The sequence below is a fragment of the Microchirus variegatus genome (genome assembly GCF_963457635.1).
Source record: "Microchirus variegatus genome assembly, chromosome: 4".
NCBI classification, from domain to species: Eukaryota; Metazoa; Chordata; class Actinopteri; order Pleuronectiformes; family Soleidae; genus Microchirus; species Microchirus variegatus.
In genome coordinates this window covers 25,843,334-25,865,628 of record NC_139805.1, presented here as the reverse complement: position 1 = coordinate 25,865,628, position 22,295 = coordinate 25,843,334, and the positions used below count along the sequence as shown (strand labels likewise).

Here is a 22,295-nt window from a genome sequence, read left to right as displayed (position 1 = left end):
ATGAGATAGTGTAGTATAACGTACTACATAGTATAGTATGACGTTTTTGTCAAGTTTTGGACCAAAATAATGTTTTTCAAAAAATGTTCACATTTTGAACGTCATAGAATTTTGGGCCAAATTATTTTTTTCAAAAGATGGTCACATTTTGGAGGACATAGTATGACGTACTACATAGTATAGTATGTCGTTTTTGTCAAATTTTGGACCAAATTATTTTTTCAAAAAATGGTCACATTTTGGACGACATAGTATAGTATGACGTACTACATAGTATAGCGTGACGTTTTTGTCAAGTTTTGGACCAAAAAAATGTCTTTCAAAACATTTGTCAGATTTAGGACGACATAGTATAGTATGTCGTTTTTGTTAAATTTTGGACCAAAAGTTTTTTTTAAAAAATGGTCACATTTTGGACGAGATAGTGTAGTATAACGGTCCGGGTACTAAAGTATAATCCGTTTTTTTTACAATACCAACAAACGAGAGCACGGAAATTTCCTTGTTTCGTATTGAACCAAAATACGAAAAAACGGAAACAGCGCCCCTATTTCCTTGTTTCGTATTCAACCCAAATATGAACAAACGGAAACAGTGCTCCTTTTTTCGTATTTAACCAAAATACGGAAAAACGAAAGAAACAAAACAAAATAACTTTCCTTCTTTTGATTTTTGTTCCTTAATTCTCGAGACGGCGGCTGACAGACCGGAAGCGGAAGTGAAGTGTAAAAACTTCAAAATAAAAGCGTGCTAATTTATTTTCATACAGATTATATTATATTCTCTTTATACACTGTAATGTAGTACATGTATTTTCGTGAAAAGTGAAACTATAACAGCTGGTTGTTTGGGAGAAGGACATGTAGTCCTTATTATTTTAGCTGAGTGTGTGATTGGATATTGTAGAAAACGTTTACCCTGCCGAAATAAGCTAGCATCTAATGTCACCAGCAGAGGTCGCCATCACCCGCAGCAAGACAGACATGGCCAATAATAGTGTTAATAATTATTTGAAAATCAAAACTTGTGATTAAGTTATGATGACTTCAGCGTCGATGTTTAGCCACAAGGTGGCGCCCGCATCCACCCAGGGATTTATTATGTTTTGTCTTATAGCCTATAACCCTGTATGATTTGGTATACAAATATGCTGAGATGGAGCTATAGTATGTAAACTGGCTGGAATACAAATCAAACGTACCTGACTCAAATGGATCAACATCTATGGAAGTCTTGTATTGTCGTCCCAGGGCAAAATACAGTAATGTAATAATATATATCTTTAGATGCATATTAATTATTGAATGTTTTTATTATTTAATTAAGGGTTTTCTTATTCACGCTCAAGTTCAGTTTTGTTCCCTCTGTTATAAACTCTTCCAATTGGTAATATTGTGTTGTGATCAGTTCAGTAATTAAGTAAGTAAGTCATTTGCATTTGACAAATGCACTTTTAGACAGAAGTCAAGTGAAAAAGGTCCCGTGCTCCTCACTGTTGGGTCCATGTCTGGATCGCTGGAGATTACAGTAAAATACACCTGACATACAGTTAAGGGTGAACATAACATGTTTTCATGACAGGACAATAACAGGGATTGAGGAGAATAGTGTAAGACACTATTTGTGATTAATTCACTGAAAATATTAATTTGATTTTTTTATAATTGTTTGTTTTTTTACTTGTAGTTTTTGTTAGTTATAGTTCAAAACAGGAAAGTTCATGTATGTGCTATATACAGTAGTTCAGTTGAGATTATGGATTAGATTAATGACAATTTGTTTGTAGTCTTTTGTTGACTGAGTACTTATTTGTTTCCTGGGTTGTGCGTTGGGGTTCAAGTGCTAGTTCTATTAGTTAATCACATAATACACAGATATGAATAGCCTAAAATTGCTTTGTTTTCACACATTCAAACCATTGAAATGATACTCCACTTTGTCAGTACACCTGCAACCTTTAAGCTGTTTTCAAATGAGCAAAATGTACGGTCACATTACAGGCTCTGACATGTTCACTCTTAACTGTATGTCAGGTGTGTTTTACTTTAACAGGCTCTCAATACCATCATGTGTTGAGAGCTCCTTGGCATTCTGTATCACAGTATGGTATTGGACCTGAGACCAACAGGAAGGAGGCTTCAGGGTGTAATCAAAGCAACACTGAAGATTGTTGGGTTCCCTCTCACCTTGTGTCACACTCCAGTGACACAAGGTGACCTTTTCCACTTGACTTCTGTCTAAAAGTGCATTTGTCAAATGAAAATGACTTACTTACTTAATTACTGAACTGATCACAACACAATATTACCAATTGGAAGAGTTTATAACAGAGGGAACAAAACTGAACTTGAGCGTGAATAAGAAAACCCTTAATTAAATAATAAAAACATTCAATAATTAATATGCATCTAAAGATATATATTATTACATTACTGTATTTTGCCCTGGGACGACAATACAAGACTTCCATAGATGTTGATCCATTTGAGACAGGTACGTTTGATTTGTATTCCAGCCAGTTTACATACTATAGCTCCATCTCAGCATATTTGTATACCAAATCATACAGGGTTATAGGCTATAAGACAAAACATAATAAATCCCTGGGTGGATGCGGGCGCCACCTTGTGGCTAAACATCGACGCTGAAGTCATCAGAACTTAATCACAAGTTTTGATTTTCAAATAATTATTAACACTATTATTGGCCATGTCTGTCTTGACTGCGGCTGATGGCGACCTCTGCTGGTGACATTAGATGCTAGCTTATTTCGGCAGGGTAAACGTTTTCTACAATATCCATTCACACACTCAGCTAAAATAATAATTATAGCCTACATGTCCTTCTCCCAAACAACCAGCTGTTATAGTTTCACTTTTCACAAAAATACATGTACTACATTACAGTGTATAAAGAGAATATAATATAATCTGTATGAAAATAAATTAGCACGCTTTTATTTTGAAGTTTTTACACTTCACTTCCGCTTCCGGTCTGTCAGCCGCCGTCTCGAGAATTAATAAACGAAAAACAAAAGAAGGAATTTGCAAAAAACAAATTTGGGCCGTTATTTTGTTTTGTTTCCTTCGTTTTTCCGTATTTTGGTTAAATACGAAAAAAGGAAAAAGGAGCACTGTTTCCGTTTGTTCATATTTGGGTTGAATACGAAACAAGGAAATAGGGGCGCTGTTTCCGTTTTTTCGTATTTTGGTTCAATACGAAACAAGGAAATTTCCGTTCTCTCGTTTGTTGGTATTGTGAAAAAAACGGATTATACTTTAGTACCCGGACCCTACATAGTATAGTATGACGCTTTTGTCAAGTTTTGGACCAAAAACATGTTTTTCAAAAAATTGTCACATTTTGGACGACATAGTATAGTATGACGTACTACATAGTATAGTATGATGTTTTTGTCAAGTTTTGGACCAACAAAAATATTTTTCAAAAAAATTGTCACATTTTGGACGACATAGTATAGTATGTTGTTTTTGTCCAATTTTGGACCGAATGTTTTTTTATTTTTAAATTTCACATTTTGGACGACATAGTATAGCATGACGTTTTTGTCAAGTTTTGGACCAAAAAAATGTTTTTCTAAAAAAAAATTCAGATTTTGGACCACAAAGTATAGTATGTCGTACTACATAGTATAGTGTGACTTTTTTGTCAAGTTTTGGACCAACAAAATGTTTTTCAAAAAATTTGTCAGATTTTGGACGACATAGAATTTTGGACCAAATTATTTTTTTTCAAAGATGGTCACATTTTGGAGGACATAGTATAGTATGACGTACTACATAGTATAGTATGACATTTTTGTCAGGTTTTGGAACAAATAAATTTTTTCCAAAAATTTGTCAGATTTTGGAAGACATAGTATAGTATGTCGTTTTTGTCAGATTTTGAACCAAATTATTTTTTAAAAAAATGGTCACATTTTGGACGACATAGTATAGTATGACGTACTACATAATATAGTATGACGTATTTGTCAAGTTTTGGACCAAAATAATGTTTTTCAAAAAATGTTCACATTTTGAACGTCATAGAATTTTGGACCAAATTATTTTTTTCAAAAGATGGTCACATTTTGGAGGACATAGTATGACGTACTACATAGTATATAGTATGACGTTTTTGTCAAGTTTTGGACCAAAAAATGTTTTTAGAAAAATTGTCAGATTTTGGACGACATAGTATAGTATGTCGTTTTTGTCAAATTTTGGACCAAATTATTTTTTCAAAAAATTGTCACATTTTGGACGACATAGTATAGTATGACGTACTACATAGTATAGCATGACGTTTTTGTCAAGTTTTGGACCAAAAAAATTTCTTTCAAAACATTTGTCAGATTTAGGACGACATAGTATAGTATGTCGTTTTTGTTAAATTTTGGACCAAAAGTTTTTTTTCAAAAAATGGTCACATTTTGGACGAGATAGTGTAGTATAACGTACTACATAGTATAGTATGACGTTTTTGTCAAGTTTTGAACCAAAAAAATGTTTTTCAAAAAATTGTCAGATTTTGGACGACATAGTATAGTATGTTGTTTTAGTCAAATTCTGAACCAAATTCTTTTTTCAAAAAATGGATACGTTTTGGACGACATAGTATAGTATGACGTACTACATAGCATAGTATGACGTTTTTGTCAAGTTTTGGACCAAAAAATGTTTTTCAAAAAATTATCCGATTGTGGACGACATAGTATGTCGTCTTTGTCAAATTTTGGACCAAATTTTTTTTTTTTTTAAATGGTCACATTTTGGACGACATAGTATAGTATGACGTACTACATACTATAGTATGACGTTTTTGTCAAGTTTTGGACCAAAAAAATGTTTTTCAAAAAATGTTCACATTTTGAACGTCATAGAATTTTGGACCAAATTATTTTTTTCAAAAGATGGTCACATTTTGGACGACATAGTATAGTATGACGTACTACATAGTATAGTATGACGTTTTTGTCAAGTTTTGGACCAAAAAATGTTTTTAGAAAAATTGTCAGATTTTGGACGACATAGTATATAGTATGTCGTTTTTGTCAAATTTTGGACCAAAATTATTTTTTCAAAAAATGGTCACATTTTGGACGAGATAGTGTAGTATAACGTACTACATAGTATAGTATGACGTTTTTGTCAAGTTTTGAACCAAAAAAATGTTTTTCAAAAAATGGTCAGATTTTGGACGACATAGTATAGTATGTTGTTTTTGTCAAATTCTGAACCAAATTCTTTTTTCAAAAAATGGATACGTTTTGGACGACATAGTATAGTATGACGTACTACATAGCATAGTATGACGTTTTTGTCAAGTTTTGGACCAAAAAATGTTTTTCAAAAAATTATCCGATTGTGGACGACATAGTATGTCGTCTTTGTCAAATTTTGGACCAAATTTTTTTTTTTTTTAAATGGCCACATTTTGGACGACATAGTATAGTATGACGTACTACATACTATAGTATGACGTTTTTGTCAAGTTTTGGACCAAAAAAATGTTTTTCAAAAAAATTTCACATTTTGAACGTCATAGAATTTTGGACCAAATTATTTTTTTCAAAAGATGGTCACATTTTGGACGACATAGTATAGTATGACGTACTACATAGTATAGTATGACGTTTTTGTCAAGTTTTGGACCAAAAAATGTTTTTAGAAAAATTGTCAGATTTTGGACGACATAGTATAGTATGACGTACTACATAATATAGTATGACGTTTTTGTCAAGTTTTGGACCAAAAAATGTTTTTAGAAAAATTGTCAGATTTTGGACGACATAGTATAGTATGTCGTTTTTGTCAAATTTTGGACCAAATTCTTTTTTTTAAAAATGGTAACATTTTGGAGGACATAGTATAGTATGACGTACTACATAGTATAGTATGACATTTTTGTCAAGTTTTGGACCAAAAAATTGTTTTTCAAAACATTTGTCAGATTTAGGACGACATAGTATATAGTATGTCGTTTTTGTCAAATTTTGGACCAAAAGTTTTTTTTCAAAAAATTGTCACATTTTGGACAACATAGTATAGTATAACGTACTACATAGTATAGTATGACGTTTTTGTCAAGTTTTGGACCAAAAAAATGTTTTTCAAAAAATTATTCGATTTTGGACGACATAGTATATATATAGTATGTCGTTTTTTGTCAAATTTTGGACCAAATTTTTTTTCCAAAAATTTTTCACATTTTGGACGACATACTGTAGTATGACGTACTACATAGTATAGTATGTCGTTTTTGTCAAATTTTGGACCAAAAGTTTTTTTTCAAAAAATGGTCACATTTTGGACGACATAGTGTAGTATAACGTACTACATAGTATAGTATGACGTTTTTGTCAAGTTTTGGACCAAAAAAGGTTTTTCAAAAAATTGTCACATTTTGGACGACATAGTGTAGTATAACGTACTACATAGTATAGTATGACGTTTTTGTCAAGTTTTGGACCAAAAAAAGTTTTTTCAAAAAATTGTCAGATTTTGGACGACATAGTATATAGTATGACGTTTTTGTCAAATTTTGGACCAAATTTTTTTTTCAAAAAATTGTCACATTTTGGACGACATAGTGTAGTATGACGTACTACATAGTATAGTATGACGTTTTTGTCAAGTTTTGGACCAAAAAAATGTTTTTCAAAAAATTGTCAGATTTTGGACGACATAGTATAGTATGTGGTTTAAAGCATTAGTAAATGATTAAGACGTAAAATAATTGTTTCTTCATGCTCATCCAGGTAACATGCACACCACATAGCGAATGATTAGGAGATGCATTAGTTTGCTGTTACTTTATGCTTATTCTAAATAAACACAATAAGTAAATGATTACTCTAGACATTATTAACGGCTTACTAATATATTAACTAATGTGTTAATTAAGGTTGAGTAATGCATACATAATGATTGTTAATATATTATTAAACAAAAGTCTAGTCTAATTAGTTGTTCCTGACTGATAAACTGTGCAAAGTCTAATGTCTGCTCATAAAAACTGTCAGACAATCAACAACATATCCTAGAAACTACAATGACAACACAGTAAGACGGTTTTGTATGCATGTTCAGGTTGTTAATGAAGTACTGTCGTATCAATCAAAACAAAAATACAGGAAATGCAATCAACAGTAATTCATCAAAATAAGAGCAAACATGATTGTAGGATGCTTCTAAAATAAAAAAAAGTTGCATTGAAGGCACTATCAGTTCAACTTCTCTTGGTCATTCCACTGGAAATAATAAGCCTGCAGTCTAACCCTGTATATTATTAATCACCGTTATGTCACTCGGTTTCCTTTCCTCAATAACAGGTAGTTGTGTCACAACCCACATCACCATCTCTGTGATAAAAAGTTGAGAACATCTCAGTGGGATTAAAAAGGTATTCACGCACCAAAGGATGCAATGGTTCCATCTGTTTGGTCCAAAATTGCATCACTGCACATGAATGCAGCAAATGTACAAACTCTTTTTTTAACAGTTTCATCCTCTGTAATTTGTAAACATGTTAATAGTACATTGAGGATACATTGTGTAAAAACTAAACGATGATAGTTCAGGGTTTGAGGTGCGGTTGGGAAGTATCGACACATTATCAGAATCAGCTCGAGTGAGAACACGAGGTAAAACTGCTACCTCCATAACTAAGTTTAAATGTGTTATTTCGAGACTTTGTTGATTGAAATCCTTTCTGTGGATTTACAGAGCTAACACATATTTACCAAACTATACAGCAGTAGACAAGCAGCAGTGTTAAAAACACTGGATTTCATCTTTGGGCTGTGGTGTGGGAGGGTTTATGTTCATGTCGACTGACTGGAAAAACGTGTAGATATGTTTACGTGACTCCCGATTGTTAAAATTAGTCCCTAAAGTAACTTAAATGTTAAAAACAGAGTCACACATACGCAGTACACAGGTACGCTGGTTATTTGTAGCGCTGCACTTTTAGTTTAGTAAACAGACTCCAGTTCCACTGTAAGCGCGCTAATGGCGCTAAAGGAGCTAACGGAGCTAACTGGTAAATGGTGCCTGTACTCCGGTGCCGCAGTACGTAAACATGACGTCTTGCGCGTCTTTTTTCCGGTCAGTCGTCATGAAAACGCGTCAATGCGCGTTAACGTTACGCTAGCGTTAATACGTCACACAAACACACCTCTAAAAACCTGAACTATCACTTTCAAACATGTTGCACTAGTTGAGGTTTTCTGCTTTTCTCTCATGGGTCCAAACACATAACTCAATAATTGAGTTTAGACATTGACTAAAGAGTCCAGGCTGCCATAGGAAAAAAATCTTTTTCACAGCTCAGACTGACAGTTTATCCCCATTTTAGTTTCAGTCTCAGCAGCTGCACACCAATAAAAATGTTTTCACACATTCCTAGGAAGAAACTCCACTGTCCAGCCTGAAAAAGGCTTTTCTGTACTCAAACTATAGAAGACTCTGATGCACATGAACAAAGAATCCAGCATTCATCAGTGGAATTTAGTGTCTCCCCCTGTTTCCCAGTGTATACGACTTCTGATGTAGAGTTTTGTGTCAGCCCTTGTCACCATTTCTCTGGCTCCACCATCAGTTCACTTTGGGGTAGATCTTCTCATAGAAGAAGTTCTGGCCCAGGACTTGAAGTTCGCCGTCTTTTTCCCGGACGGCGTGGGCTCGGACGAACTGGAACTGCTCGAGAGCAAATTCGTAAAACTCGTTCTCGAGTTTCCAGATGTCTGACTGCTGCAGCTTGGCTATCGTCTCTTTGGTGGGAGGCTTCTTCTCAGTGGTCTTTCGCAGATGGGACTTCTTTCCTGGAGAGACAACGCGACAGTTAAAACGCTATTATTACAGCAGGAAATGAAGCACTGAACAATGACGGTGGTGTGTTTAAGTTTTAGTATTGGGCAATAATAAAGTAGAATAGGGCATGTTCTCCCACGTGTGTATGTGTTTTTTTTTTTTCCAGGTTCTCCAGCTTCCTCCCACAGTCCAAAAACATGCAATATAGGGACTCTAAATTGAACGTGAGAGTGAATGGTTGTTTGTCTCTATATGTGGCCCTGCGATAGACTGGTGAACTGTCCAGGGTGCCTATCACACTATGTCAGCCCAGATTGGAGTAGCACCCCAAAGTTATCTTGGGAAAAGGCGCAGAAGAACTAACTCATTGAACATTTTTTACTCCAGCCATAAAATCTAAATCCAAGGTGGCCTGATGGTCATAAGAGGGTTATAAAGATCTGTGTGTACCTGACTTGTAAAGCTCCGTGGCTCCCTTGAAGAACCGCGGCAGCGTTGCTTCCAGGATCATGATAAAGTCCTCCAGCTCCTCAGTGACTCCAACCATCAGATACTGGTTCACCAGGTTGTATTTGGCCTGTTCCAGAGCCCAGCGACTGCCTGTGTTCCTGCACAGAATCACGAAAAAAAAAAAAATTAATTAACATATTATACTGCTGGAACATCTGGGATTAGTCCAGCTGCCTGTTTGTCATCAAGCATATGCACATGCAAGTCAATGATTCCACTGTTTATGATGTGCAGCTAATGTTTAATTCATCACGATTAGTTTGACTGAATTATCAGCTGAAAATATTTAATTTCCCAGAGCAACACTGCCGTTGTAATGGTTTCCAGTTTCATTTCTGTGAGCAATTACAGAGATTGAGAAAATTGTGAAAGTTTCATATAATAACTGAAATGAAGACAAAGGTGCACTCAATGATCTGCTTCTTTTGAGACACAGAAGGTGTCAGGTCCACTCACCAGCACTCTGACTGGTGCCCGCAGAAGAAGGGAATCTGCAGCCAGAGTTTCTCGGGGGCACAGTCAGATCCTCCTGACGACACACACTCGTCAAACGTCTGAAAGACAAAAGCAAATGTGTGTTTTTTATAAACCACACACCCACCCACACGCACGCACGCTGTTGGTGAGTTCAGTTTGTTATATGAACATTATTCCTGAGTCTCTGTGACATATTAGGAGGATTTTATGGCCAGTGGCTTTAGATTTATTACATAATGCACCTTAAATTATGATGGAATATTGTTCTAATTTTATATAATTTAATAAGTGATGGATGCACATCTGTGAGACAGAGATTTCTTCTGTTAAAATGCATTATTTTCTCTCTACAGATGCTGAGTGTTTGCTCAACGTGTGAATTAGTTTGGTTTATCTGATCTCCATAGTGTTATAAATGTTTCTGTCTTACCATGTACAGAGCCTTGAGATAATGTATGTTGTGATCTGGTGCTATACAAATAAAATTTCATTGGGGAAAAAAAAGTCAAATTGTTTTTCATGTTTGGGAACAGAAAACCAGAAGAAGAAGAAGAAAAAGTGACCTTTTTGTCTCCTTGTTTTCGTCGTCGAAGGCCCGGTCTGTAGTCGTCCCCGAAACGCAGGAAGTAGTAGTAGGACACCAACCGCTCTATCGGGTCTCGCACCACATTTATGTACATCGGTTTTCCTTTCACACCGTATCTACACATAAAGTTAAGAATTAAGAATTCAGAGTGACAGACAGAAAACAGGCTGAGAAAATACAGGAAAAATAAGGGCCAGCCACTCAGGAGAGGAAGCAGGAACCAGCCGCCGAGACAAGGATTATTTTCTTCATTAATTAAACTGTCAATTATTTTTTTAAATTAATAAATATGTCAACATTCACAAATAAGACATTCAGTTCCCTGTCAGAGAGGAGCCAAGAAACTAGACCATGTTTATATTTAAGAAGCTGAAATCATTTAAAACCAAGACTAACTGAACTGGATCTCAATCTGAAAAACTATTAGGGTAATTACCTGTGATAAGAGAAGTGATTGTGACTGAGGAGATACGAACAACAGCTATTAATCATCACTAAAGCACACGTAAGCGGTCAATAAGTGACCTTCTTTTTGTAGCTAACGTGGATAGTAAAGGTATTACAGAAAATAAAAAAGACCTTACTTTGAGAAGTCCACATAAGCTACGTGACCGTGGTAGAAGCCGGGCTTCATCGCTCGCCATGTGGTGACGTTCCTGACGAAGCGAACCTGTGGCCAAAGATAATGGAAAGTAATTATTAAGAGGAAGAAAAAAAAAATGCAGGAGATGGGACACGAAAGCACATAAAAACCCACATGAGTTGAAGACATTTGTATTTAAGTCAACTTTGAGACATTTAGGCTGAATCAGCATCTCCATTTTCACGTGTAGTCCTGAAAATTAATTAATTTGAAAATGCTGTATGCTCCATTTTAATTAAAATTTTAAAAAATAATTTAAATTTCTATGTTCAACAGGAGAATGTTCTTTTGAAAAAGTGTAATACATACATTTTTGGAAACAATTTATATCTTTAAGCCGTTATCCTTGCATTATAAGAGTTTATATTTTGATGGTAGACCAAGTCAACTTGACTTGGCTTGAACCTCTTATGATACTGGCATCATGAGAATAATATATTAAAATAATGCAGATCACGTGCTGTAATAAATGTAATAAACTCTCTGTGTGGGACACTGAGTCTTCTCACCTGGTCCTGTAAAGACATGACGGGGTTGTTCTTGGTCGTGTTGATGTGCAGGACGTGGAAGCGGTTTTTCCCACACAGGTCGTAGGCGATGTTGGTGAAGGACGTGCTGGCAGTCTTGGGCACTCTGTTGTAGATGATGACCATGTCGTCTTTCTCCGCCTGGGCGGAGAAATCCCGGCCCAGGCCTTCGCTGTGACGCTGCTCCACTTCAGCCACCTCGTGTCTGGCAATGGCTCGTTCTGAAGAGGCAGAAAAAACATGATCAGACATATAGCTGCGTATATCCCTTAAGAAAATGTTAATTATTTTGATTCATTACATATTTAAGGCGAGTATTTCTGCAGGAAACTTCAATTTTTATGATTATGAGCCCAGTGTTTTTCTCACTTGTTAGAATTTAATGAGCACAAAGACTACAGGTATGTCAAAATGAACAAGTGTTTTTAAACCGAAGATGAGCAAGGCTTGTTAGCATGTCTTCATTAAAGGAAAACAACAGAGTCCTTCATCATCAACAACAACAACATCATCAAAACCAGTAATTAAGCTTTTAATGATACTTTTGACAGGAAGCATAATTAAAAGTTTTCTCGCTTCTTTTCTGCTCCTCGGTGTTAATTAAACTCATTACAGGAGAATCTCTGGTGTCACTTCCTTCAGCCTTTCAGTGTCTGGCATCACGAGGTAACAATACTGTAAAGGTCGGCAGTCGGCGCATAAAAACACCGCGCAGTGAAAATTGACTTTTGATGATTTTCCCCCTCTCACGGTGTAACTACTGCTCGTCAAATTTGCATATTGCGAGGATCTGGTTCAGAAAAGGAATTAAAGGCTCTATTCTTAGCATTAAAGGTCATTTCAGTTCCAAGAAAAACGTGCATAATGTTGCTTTGACCTACTTGCAGCCTACAGTGTTTAATAATTGCTACAAGCCAGATTTAAAGTAAAACCACCAAAGAAAACTATAGCATTTACCCTTTATGATTCATAATAAGTCGCTGTGATAAAACGGTGGCCATGATGTGTCTGTACGTTCATTTAAAAGTTCATCAAGCAGACATTTTAATAAACACACGTCTAAATGCACGAGGGACGAAAAAACTAAAAATATTTCTGAACCTAAAGTAATGTATTTTCCATTATTGACTGTTTGCACCTCCCTATATATTCATAATACTACACACTTTAGTCATTTTATGCAATTTTATACTTAAGTCCATAGCCTTTTTTATGTTACTAATAGAGGTCTGCCTATATAGCTCCGGTGGCTGAAATGATGCTAAGAATAAGACTTATGGTCTGTGTCTCCAACCTGCACGTTGTGTCTGCACTCCACAGCCCTTGTATATTGATATTACTATTACCTGATAGTTATATTGTCTACATAAATACTATATAAACTAAATATTAAATAAATGAAACACTTTTTTAAAAATGTGTATTTTGGATGGGGAAAAAAATATGTTTTGGATACTCTGCAATATTTATCTTAAGTTTCTGAGGACAGAAATGTGCAAAAATGTATGATAAGTAAATAATAATATTGCTCAAGTTACTTAAAAACAATAGTACAACCACGCCCTCTCCTGGCAATCTTAGAAGTGCCAGTCAAATATACGGTTTATAGTGCATATAGTATAACCGAAATGTTTATACCTTCTCAGTCTTTTATATGGATTCAGGGATTCTAAGCATTATTTTGCTTTGTTGGTCTAATGACATCACATTGTAGTTTGTACACCTAACAAAAATGATTGAATCTGTCTACCTGTAGCTTGTTGTGCAACTAAACACCAAAACTATTTTTGACATAGAAAAAGTACTTGGCAATTATCCTGATGGTGTTCAGAGTAAGTGCTAATATAAACAATCCATACTTTGGGTGTCAAACCTCATATATAACATCTCAAAAATCTACACACACACACACACTACGTTACCATAACAACATAAAGTTTCGATTTCATGTTTACAGAGTTTTCTTTCTTACCCAGTTTTGTTCGTGACTCCTCCAGATTCTGGATCTGGTTCTCGATGAACAGCATCGCTACTGCAAACACCAACACCGCAACAAGCTGCGTCTTTGGCGGCATCATGATCCTTAAAAGACCCATCAATCAATCAAATCAACAAGTCATTGGATCAATGGACCAAGTGGCTCATATCGCGGACAGTGACGTGTCTCGGATGCTAACGGCTAAATCAGCGGCGCAGCTGCTCACTTTTACTCGGTTGACTTACGCTTGGCTCAGGTTTAGTTTAATTAAATAACTCCAACTAACGTTAGCTGTTCCGCGACATCTGTGTTGACAGGGATGAACTCCGCGTTAGCCAAACAAACTCATACAAGCTAGCTTTTCCAAAGACATCATGGAGCCACGTAAAGCCCCCGCAGGCGTCTTTTTTTTTTTTTTTTTAACATGAAGACTGCGGTAACTGTGAGTTTTTGAATCCACACGCACTCGAGGAATCTTCACCCACTTCCACTGGTGGGAAAAAAAGTGAAATAAAAACAATAAAACCGACTTTAACCCACAGTTGTTAGCAGCTGAGGAGCAGCAGCTGTTCGTTGCCACAGCTAAACAACACCATCACTCTGCTTTGAGTGTGGGCTCTTTCAACCAGTGGGAAAGAAGCACAGCGTCATCTGCTGGACGGGAGGGTGTTACTACTGTATACTGTATATCAAATTAAAATGTATGTGTTAAACTGTATAATAACAATAATAATAATAGTGACATGAAAAACCAATATAGAGTCATATATATACTACATATTTAATATATAGTAATATAGAAAGATAGTCTCACTAGCCACTTTATAGGGTACAGGGTTGGTTCAATGCAGCCAGTAGGTGGAGCCAGACGTCTAAGAATCAACACAGCACAATTTTATTTATTTGGGAAATGAGGTAAATATAGTTCAGATAAATTAACCTTTTCTTATGACAAATCAAATGCGAACACACAAAATTACTTCTACATAAGACTATACAACAGTTAGAAGAAAATGTAATCATTAATTTCATCTAAACATCAATTGTGGTTTACTGACTGATGTGGAACAGCCAAATTAATTATATATATTATAATTATTATATATATATATATATATATGTGACACTGCATCTGATTATCTGTGATGCATCTAAATAATATCTTTGTATGTACAAAAGTGACACTATGATTTACTTGAAAATATTGATATGTGGTATTGACATATCCTGCATATTCACGCTAATATCGTATGTGACACAATATTTACTTTTCTACAATCTGTAAGATGATTAGTCAATTAATGGCTCTCTCTTTTGGTGCGATCGAATGTCCTTATCAATATAAGTGTCCTGGGGAATTTAAACATACGTCACACCGATTGAAAAGTGTGTCTCTGTACTGACCAGAGGACCACATTCACACGAGAAGAACCATTTGTCTCATTCAATTAAACAAAGCAATGTGATAATTCAATATTTTATTTATCGTGTGAGGCTTTAGGGCCGGAGATAACAGGTAAGAAGCACAGATAATCTGATGACTGCTGCATCCACTAATAGGATAAACAACAACATCATAGGTGTGTGTTAAATCTGTTAAGAAGTTGTGGTGTTTTTTTGTCTGTTTGTCTGTGTGGTTGTTACCAGGATTAAGTCTTCCTGAAACTTGGCAAAGGGTGAGTTATCGTGGCTCTAATTTAAAGATAAGCATACAGGAATTAGGTTTCACATGTAAGATTGTAAATAGGGAATTTTCTTCCTTTATTTTTTGTGAATTTCTTTCAAGAATTTAAGGCACATAACAAGATAATATCAATGAATATGTACATTAGGTAATGATCCAGTTGGTGAATGTGTATATGCCCTTGGAGCACTTTGTTTCAGACTGAGTAATGGTAACGTGTAACAACTTCATTTATTCATTCAATCTTTCTTTTAACATTTTCCTCCCGTCTTAGTGAGAAATCACATTTAATTTTTATTATGTATATTACCTCATGAAATAAAGTCTCTAAAAGACAATACATCCATAAATCAACCTAGTCTAGAAAAACTATGACTAAGTGCTGTATTCTGTTCAATATATATAGAGAGTTTAATGTGTATTTAATTTAGTATACAAAGGCAGTATATCACAACACTTATGCAAGTACAAATCTTGGCTATCTAATGCTAGCAGGCTAATCTTTAAAACTGGTGCTAACCTTTATCATAAAGCTATAGAAAGACAAAAACTGCTGAACTGGTTCAAGAGATCAATAATTCAAACTCTTACATATTCTTCATTACCTAAAACATACAAGCTAAAACACAGAGGGGAAAAAAAAGGCCTGTATCCAGTCAAGCTAACTTGACTGTTAGGTTTCTTAGTTACTTTAAGTTATCGTAATAATGATATTTTGTATACATGGAGATAAATCTAATTTCTTGTACATCATTATACAGAATTTGTATGTCAAATATAGATAATAATAATAAGCTAATAATTCTACTCGGAAAATAAACCTACATTTAGCAAGCTAACGCTACTTTAGTTGGTCCAATTAATCTGTGGCTAAATGATTGAAAACCAGGAAAAGACAGTTTTTTGTTGTTTAAACATTGTAATTGTTTTATAGTTTTATTGTTTATTTTTTAATTATTTTTATTTTGTCTCCTGTTTTATGTGCCATGTTTTATTTATTGTATTGTTAAGTAACTTGGTATATTACTTTGTATAGCTGCCTACAGTTGAGTTGAGTGCATGGAGTCAGGTCATGAATGTCTTCTTTAATAATCAGGACAGGTACATTTTATGGTTTGTAAATACAAAAACAGCAAGTGCAACTACCAATTTTTATTTTGTGTTAAATATCGTCTTGTTTTAAAATGATCATCACAAAAATAAAATTCATTCTTGTTTGTATTCGACACAGTAAGAAAGAAGGTAACACAAATCACGAACAGCATCCAACTTTAGCGTTATATAACTGTAGTGAAAAACAAATGTTTTATACGTCACTATATGAACATGTTTGTTGAAGTGGGTGTGGCGTTATCGACAGCCTATGGCCTAACCTCACATCTCTATGTGAAGCTGTGATGAAAATAGAGCTGTTGAGGTTGTATTTTAACTTAAGAATGTCACTGACGACAGCTTTAATTTAGTCAATTTAAGAACAAATAAACAATAACAGTAATGGTATCATCAGAGAGCTGCAGGATATGTATACAAAAAGGAGGTTTCTGAGAGGATTCTACACATAATCAGTTCTCTGGTTCGACTGTCTTCCCTCCACACTCGACACATTGAAGACTGGACGGGGTCTGCTGTCGGGCTTGTAGAAGGTGTGTTGAGACGCAGCTTTGTAGGCCATTCCATCGTAGCTGAGTGGAAAAAAATGAAGGACAGAGGGATGAACAAAGATGAAGAGTCTGACCTCATCATCCCTGGACGTTAATATGTGAACATATGAGTGAATACGAGTGAAAACATGTGTGACCAGGAAGGAATAAAGAGCGCTGTATTTTGTTTTGCAAGCAGCCTTCTCAGCATTTGCAACTATAAAAGACTCATCTACATTTTGCTGAGTATGTGCCTTTACATTTTAAAGGAGCTAAGGTTTTTACTACCACAGAATAACATAATATCCAGGACTTTTATATATTGTTGTCCTGCATGATTTCTGTCTTTCAGTGTCACTCTTTCTGTCTTTTCTGCTTACTGGACACTTCTGTAGTGGCCGTTGCTCTATTGAGCAGCTTCTTTTCCTTCCGTTACTTTGCTGCTGTCATCAAAAGTTGTATCTACAACTTTTTCTTAAAGGTCACAACAGTTCACAGATTGCATCCTTCACCGACTGAACATATACCGCTCGTTCTTGTCTGGAGACATTCCGCGACACGCCACGCTCATCATGATGCCGCCAATGACCAATATGCCACCACCGATCCAGCCCACAAAAAGAGCCGGGCCAAACGTATATCTGAACGGAAAAACAAACGAGTGAAACAGCTGCAGGAATAATAATTAAAAAGAAAAAATCACTAATATTATTTCATGTTTACCTCGGAGTCAGCGCTGCTGAGAGTCCACCGATGCCTGCTCCTCCATAACTGAACCCCTCACTGTACGATGTGAAGCGGAAACTTTGCACGATCAAGTTAGCAAAGGCTGAAACCCCAGCAATGCCACAGATGCCTAAAATTTCACAAATAAACTACAGATTTAGGCCCAGGCCACACATATTTCTCTATAAAGCAAGTTGCGTCTGTCTGTCTGTGACAAGCATATCTCACTGACCGTTAGACAGATTTCCCTAAGACTATGGAAATGGGTTGAGCATGGCTCGATGGTGTGCATCCTTGATTTTTACATTTTTCGGATGAATTTTAATTTTCACGGATTCATCATGCAACCCCATACAGGCAGCGACTCATCAGCAGCAGCTGTGCTGTGTGGAGTGGGAAGGTGGGAGTGAAGAGGCTGTCCTCACGATGGGTTAGACATTTTCACAAAGTTCAATGCAGAAAATGGTGTTATACTGAAACGACGAGGTGTCCATTCCATCAATACATGAGCACATATTTATTTTGCATTAGCTTTGCGGCTAACTTCACGGACCTGTTTCCAAAGTTATCCATTTGCCCTGATGCACTTTGAAAGTGAGCTGACTTTCATCAAAAAAACAAAAAGTATCTCGGAATGACTTGAAATTTACCATCATAATAGTCAGCATCACCCTGAACAAGGATGCATTGAAAATATTTGCAAACCTCTTATGGAATAATTTATGTGAATTTTTGAAATTCAGGAAATGATCCATTTGCCCTGATGCACTTTGACAGAGAGCTGACTTTCTTCTCAAAAACAAAAAGTATCTCGGAATGACTTGAAATTTACCATCATAATAGTCGGCAACGGCCTGAACAAGGATGCATTGAAAATATCTGCAAACCTCTTAAGGAAGAATTTTTGAAATTCAGGAGATGATCCAATCTCTTCTAAGAATCCTGGTCAAAATGACCCGGCCCTTACAGTGACAGTTATATCGTTTTGCATGATTGCCAGTTTGTTTTATTTAAGACTTTTGTTCATTTTTGCAACCTGCATTTGGGTCGGGGCATTCTGGAAATGCTATGAGTTGCCTTTGCTTAACAGTACAATGGTTTCACTGCAACTTTTTTAACAAATACAAACAAATTACAAGACCTGCAAGGAGAAACATCATCCCGGCCGTCAGAGTCATTATGGCTTTCATTTTGTCCTCCATGTTCCCCATTTTCAAGCACTTGAGTGAAAATATGCCGATCAGACAGCCAATAGCTGCGAGGAGGATGCCGACAATCATCAAGGCTCGGACGGCCTGGAGCAGAGCTGAAAGAATAGAAGGTAAGAAATTCCTCATTAGGAACATGTTCTTGACGTTGCAGTTTATCGTAGCAGTTGAATTTGCAAAGTTCGAGAAGCTACTCTCACTTAAATTCTCCGGTAAAAACCTATTTTCCTGTGTGTTTAAATAGTTGAAAATAAGTTTAACATTTGCAAAACATTTGAGAGAAAGAAAGAAAAAAGCCCTACTCAAACTGCTGTAACATGAAATAAGATTTTAACAATTAGGAAAAACATGAAACCAAAGGGTCACTGTCCAATATTCCACATACATTGTCTAAATTCTGAATGATATTTTACTATATTTAAATAAACTAAAGCATCATCTTTCTTAGCAATGGCAAATAATAATAATAGCAATCATTATTAATCAAAAGAAGATGCAATGATGTATTTTTCATTCAAGCAGGAGCCAAAAAAAAAAATCAAGTCACTATGTAATAAAAAAATATATTAAAAAACACACATCGAGCCTAACTGGCGTCCTTCTGTGGCCGGAGATATTGTACCTGTATTATTCTGCAGTTAAGCCTTTAAAACCTTCCACACAATGTGCTCCACACTGCACTCGGCTGTTAAGTACAGATTGTAGAAATGTACTTTACATTGTGTGACACTCCGTTAAAGCTTGTGCTTGCTCAGCTAAGCTTTGGACGTTTCATCAAATTTCCATCTGATTCCAGAGAGACACCATCTTTTCTGCAGTCGACTGCACTTTCATGTGGCGAGGAGGGAAAACGGGGGGGAAATCTGCCCTAAAACCCTCCCAAATATTCCAAAGTGCCTCCCATGGTCTTTTGGAAAAAATTTCTAATCCGAACCTGAAGAAACATTCGATAAACGTTTCCTTTTTTTTGCCTTCCTCTAAGTGTAATTCTCTTTCCTGGCAGTCCCAGGATGGTATAATACAGCTACGCCGCTACGCACGGCCCCCACAGCCCAGAATATTGGTAAATATTTGTCACAACCATAAAGGATCGATCCTTTAAACTCCACACGTCCATCACTTTCGCTGCAGATATTAAAAAAACTCACACAACTGACAACATGAAACCAATTAACTGAATCATCAAGACAGCATTTGAGATACCCGCTCAAAACAAAGTTCATGAAATGGCTGATTTGCAGGTGCAGCTTAAGCTTCAACACGGAAAAGGCTCCTTATCATTTTTGTCCCAGTTCTGGACAATGATGGAGGGTGTGGTCAAATTGGTTTATCGTAATTGTTATCATCAGGAAAGCAATGAAACCGAAATAGTTCACTGCTCTTTAGCCAGGTTTGACTCAGTGAGTCACTACTGACTTGAAACCTATCGCTGCCCAGTGATTCAGAATTTTTGGTGACACTTTAGATCAGGGAACACATTCACCATTAGCTTTATGGTGAATGTGAAGTATTTTCAGCAATTTTTTTCCCCAATTTTACCAAAATTTTTACAATGTACAAGTGTTTGTGTGGAGTTCTCCTCCCTGTTGTCATAATAGCAAGGGTGTCACTTGCTATTATATACATTACGTTACATACAAAATAAAATAACGCTGGTGCTGAAAGTGGACAACATGAATCCGGTATACTGCAACACTGAGAACGCCATTTTAGATGTCCCGCTCAAACAAAAGCAGCCTTCAAAAGTCAAGAGACGTGAAATGGCTGAGTCACAGCTTCAGTGTTATCATGAAGTATTAGCTTTAGTGAAGAAGAACAAGCTCCTTATCGTGTTTACTTCATTCGCCTTTGCTCCAGTTTTGAGCAACGATGATGAATGTGGTCTCATTTGTGTCTCATTACTGTCATCGTCAAGGAAACACGGGGCCCAAAATGTCCAATCCTCTCTACTCGATGAATCATAATTAACTTCAAACTGGCTCTCCAATGACATGTTCTGTGTAATTCCACCCCCAAAATTGAACGTAAATTCAGCTAAAACGGAATAAAACGTACCTGGCAACCCCAGAATGGTATAATAAGGTCGGCACTCGGTTAAGCCAGCGCTCCCCCGGACGCACGACCTCCACAGGCCGGAGTACGAGTACACGGACGTCACAACGCTGTCAAAGAGGTCCTCTGTGCCCCACTGGTCCATTGCTGTGGCGGCGATGATTGCCACCAACCCGATCAAACTCAAGATGAGGCCGAGCACCTGGCAGAGCGTGACGGCCATGATGCTGCGTGGAAGTCTGTGTCTGCGTGAATTCGAGATTGGGTTAAACCAGTGACTGTTGTATGTGTGTGTGTGTGTGTTTGCTCATAGCCCGGTCATGTACTTAGGAGGCTGGGTGGAGCGTATATATCAGTATCAGTATCAGTCAAAGTGATTCATGTTGGTAACGTGTACATGATGTGGTTCTGAGACTGAAAGCTAATTTTACTTTTGTTTTAAAGGTCCAGTTTGGAATGTTTAGATGGTTTACTGACAGAAATTGAATATATTATCCAAGGGTGTGTTTGTATAAAGTTAGTTTGGTCTGTGTAGCCTTACACTCTTAGAAATAAGGGTTCCAAAAGGGTCCTTCTACAAGGGTTGAGGTTCTACCTGGAACCATTTGCTTCTGAAAAACCCTTTCCCGAAGAAAGGGTTTTTCAAGGGTTCTTGGCGACATTAATGGTTCCAGTAAGAACCATTTTGATCCAGAGAACTCTTTAAAACCCCTTTCCTGAATAGGGTTTAAAGGGTTCTTGGTGGAACCCTCCGAGGGTTCCAGGGGACTATTTATAGAAAGGTTCTACCTGGAGCCAAAAAGGGTTCTCCTATGAGGACAAGCTGAAGAACCTTATATGGTTCTACTTAGCACTTTTATTTCTAAGAGTGTAGAATAAGCTTCTTTCGGCTTCTTCCTTTAGGGGGTCGCCCCATTGGATCATCTGCCTCCATCTTGCCCTGTCCATGTCTCCCCTTCTGTTACACCAGCTGTCCTCGTGTCCTCCTTAACCACATCCATGAACCTTCTCTGTGGTCTTCCTCGTTTCCTCCATCTTCAGACCAAACCATGTCAACCATCACTCTTTTTCCTACATTTCCAAACCGTTCAACCTGAGCTGTCCCTCAAATATGCTCATTGTCCATCCTGGTCACTCCCTCGTCTCCAAACCATACATCATATCTCAGCAGGTCTCTTCACAGTCTTGAAGACCTTCTCTTCACTTTTGCTGCTATGCCTCTGTCACACCACATCACTCCCCTGCCAGTGATCTGCACATGTTGCCCCTTCATGTTTCTACAGCAGTTTAAAAGGAAAGCCAGGCCAAGCTTGTGTTTCTGTGTCTTACTCCACAAATAAAGAAGGGCAACATCCTTTCTGGAGTTGAGGAGAGAAGTCTCACCATGGGATACTTTGTTATTTGCCAGATCCTCTCCACATTTAGCCTCAAATACCCATATATCTAAT

At 36.7% G+C, this 22,295-nt stretch overlaps 2 protein-coding genes across 2 annotated transcripts; both read right to left on the bottom strand.

Annotated features, from left to right (window-relative positions):
- Positions 1 to 7,968: 7,968 nt before the first annotated feature.
- On the bottom strand, positions 7,969 to 13,938 carry hs2st1b (heparan sulfate 2-O-sulfotransferase 1b). The gene is made up of 7 exons (XM_083887649.1): positions 13,532 to 13,938; positions 11,542 to 11,780; positions 10,974 to 11,059; positions 10,367 to 10,505; positions 9,783 to 9,880; positions 9,267 to 9,424; positions 7,969 to 8,827 (listed from the first exon to the last, which is right to left on the bottom strand). Exons 1-7 carry the CDS (start codon positions 13,653 to 13,655, stop codon positions 8,601 to 8,603), a joined length of 1,071 nt encoding a protein of 356 aa, XP_083743775.1. The 5' UTR covers positions 13,656 to 13,938; the 3' UTR covers positions 7,969 to 8,600.
- Positions 13,939 to 16,773: 2,835 nt separating this feature from the next.
- Positions 16,774 to 21,070, bottom strand: LOC310925481 (claudin-18-like; the record flags this gene model as incomplete). The annotated part of the gene is made up of 5 exons (XM_083887449.1): positions 16,774 to 16,903; positions 17,389 to 17,502; positions 17,585 to 17,717; positions 18,729 to 18,893; positions 20,851 to 21,070. The coding sequence occupies 5 exons, from the start codon at positions 21,068 to 21,070 to the stop codon at positions 16,774 to 16,776; spliced, it is 762 nt and encodes a 253-aa protein (XP_083743575.1).
- Positions 21,071 to 22,295: the final 1,225 nt, after the last annotated feature.

Bases quoted from the DNA above. Each gene is read 5' to 3' on its own strand.
- hs2st1b (XM_083887649.1), bottom strand. From the start codon at position 13,655: ATGGGTCTTTTAAGGATCATGATGCCGCCAAAGACGCAGCTTGTTGCG. The intron at 11,781-13,531 runs GTAAGAAAGAAA...CTGCCTCTTCAG, and splicing joins GGAGTCACGAACAAAACTGG to AACGAGCCATTGCCAGACAC. The intron at 8,828-9,266 runs GTACACACAGAT...TTGTCTCTCCAG, and splicing joins CACGGAGCTTTACAAGTCAG to GAAAGAAGTCCCATCTGCGA.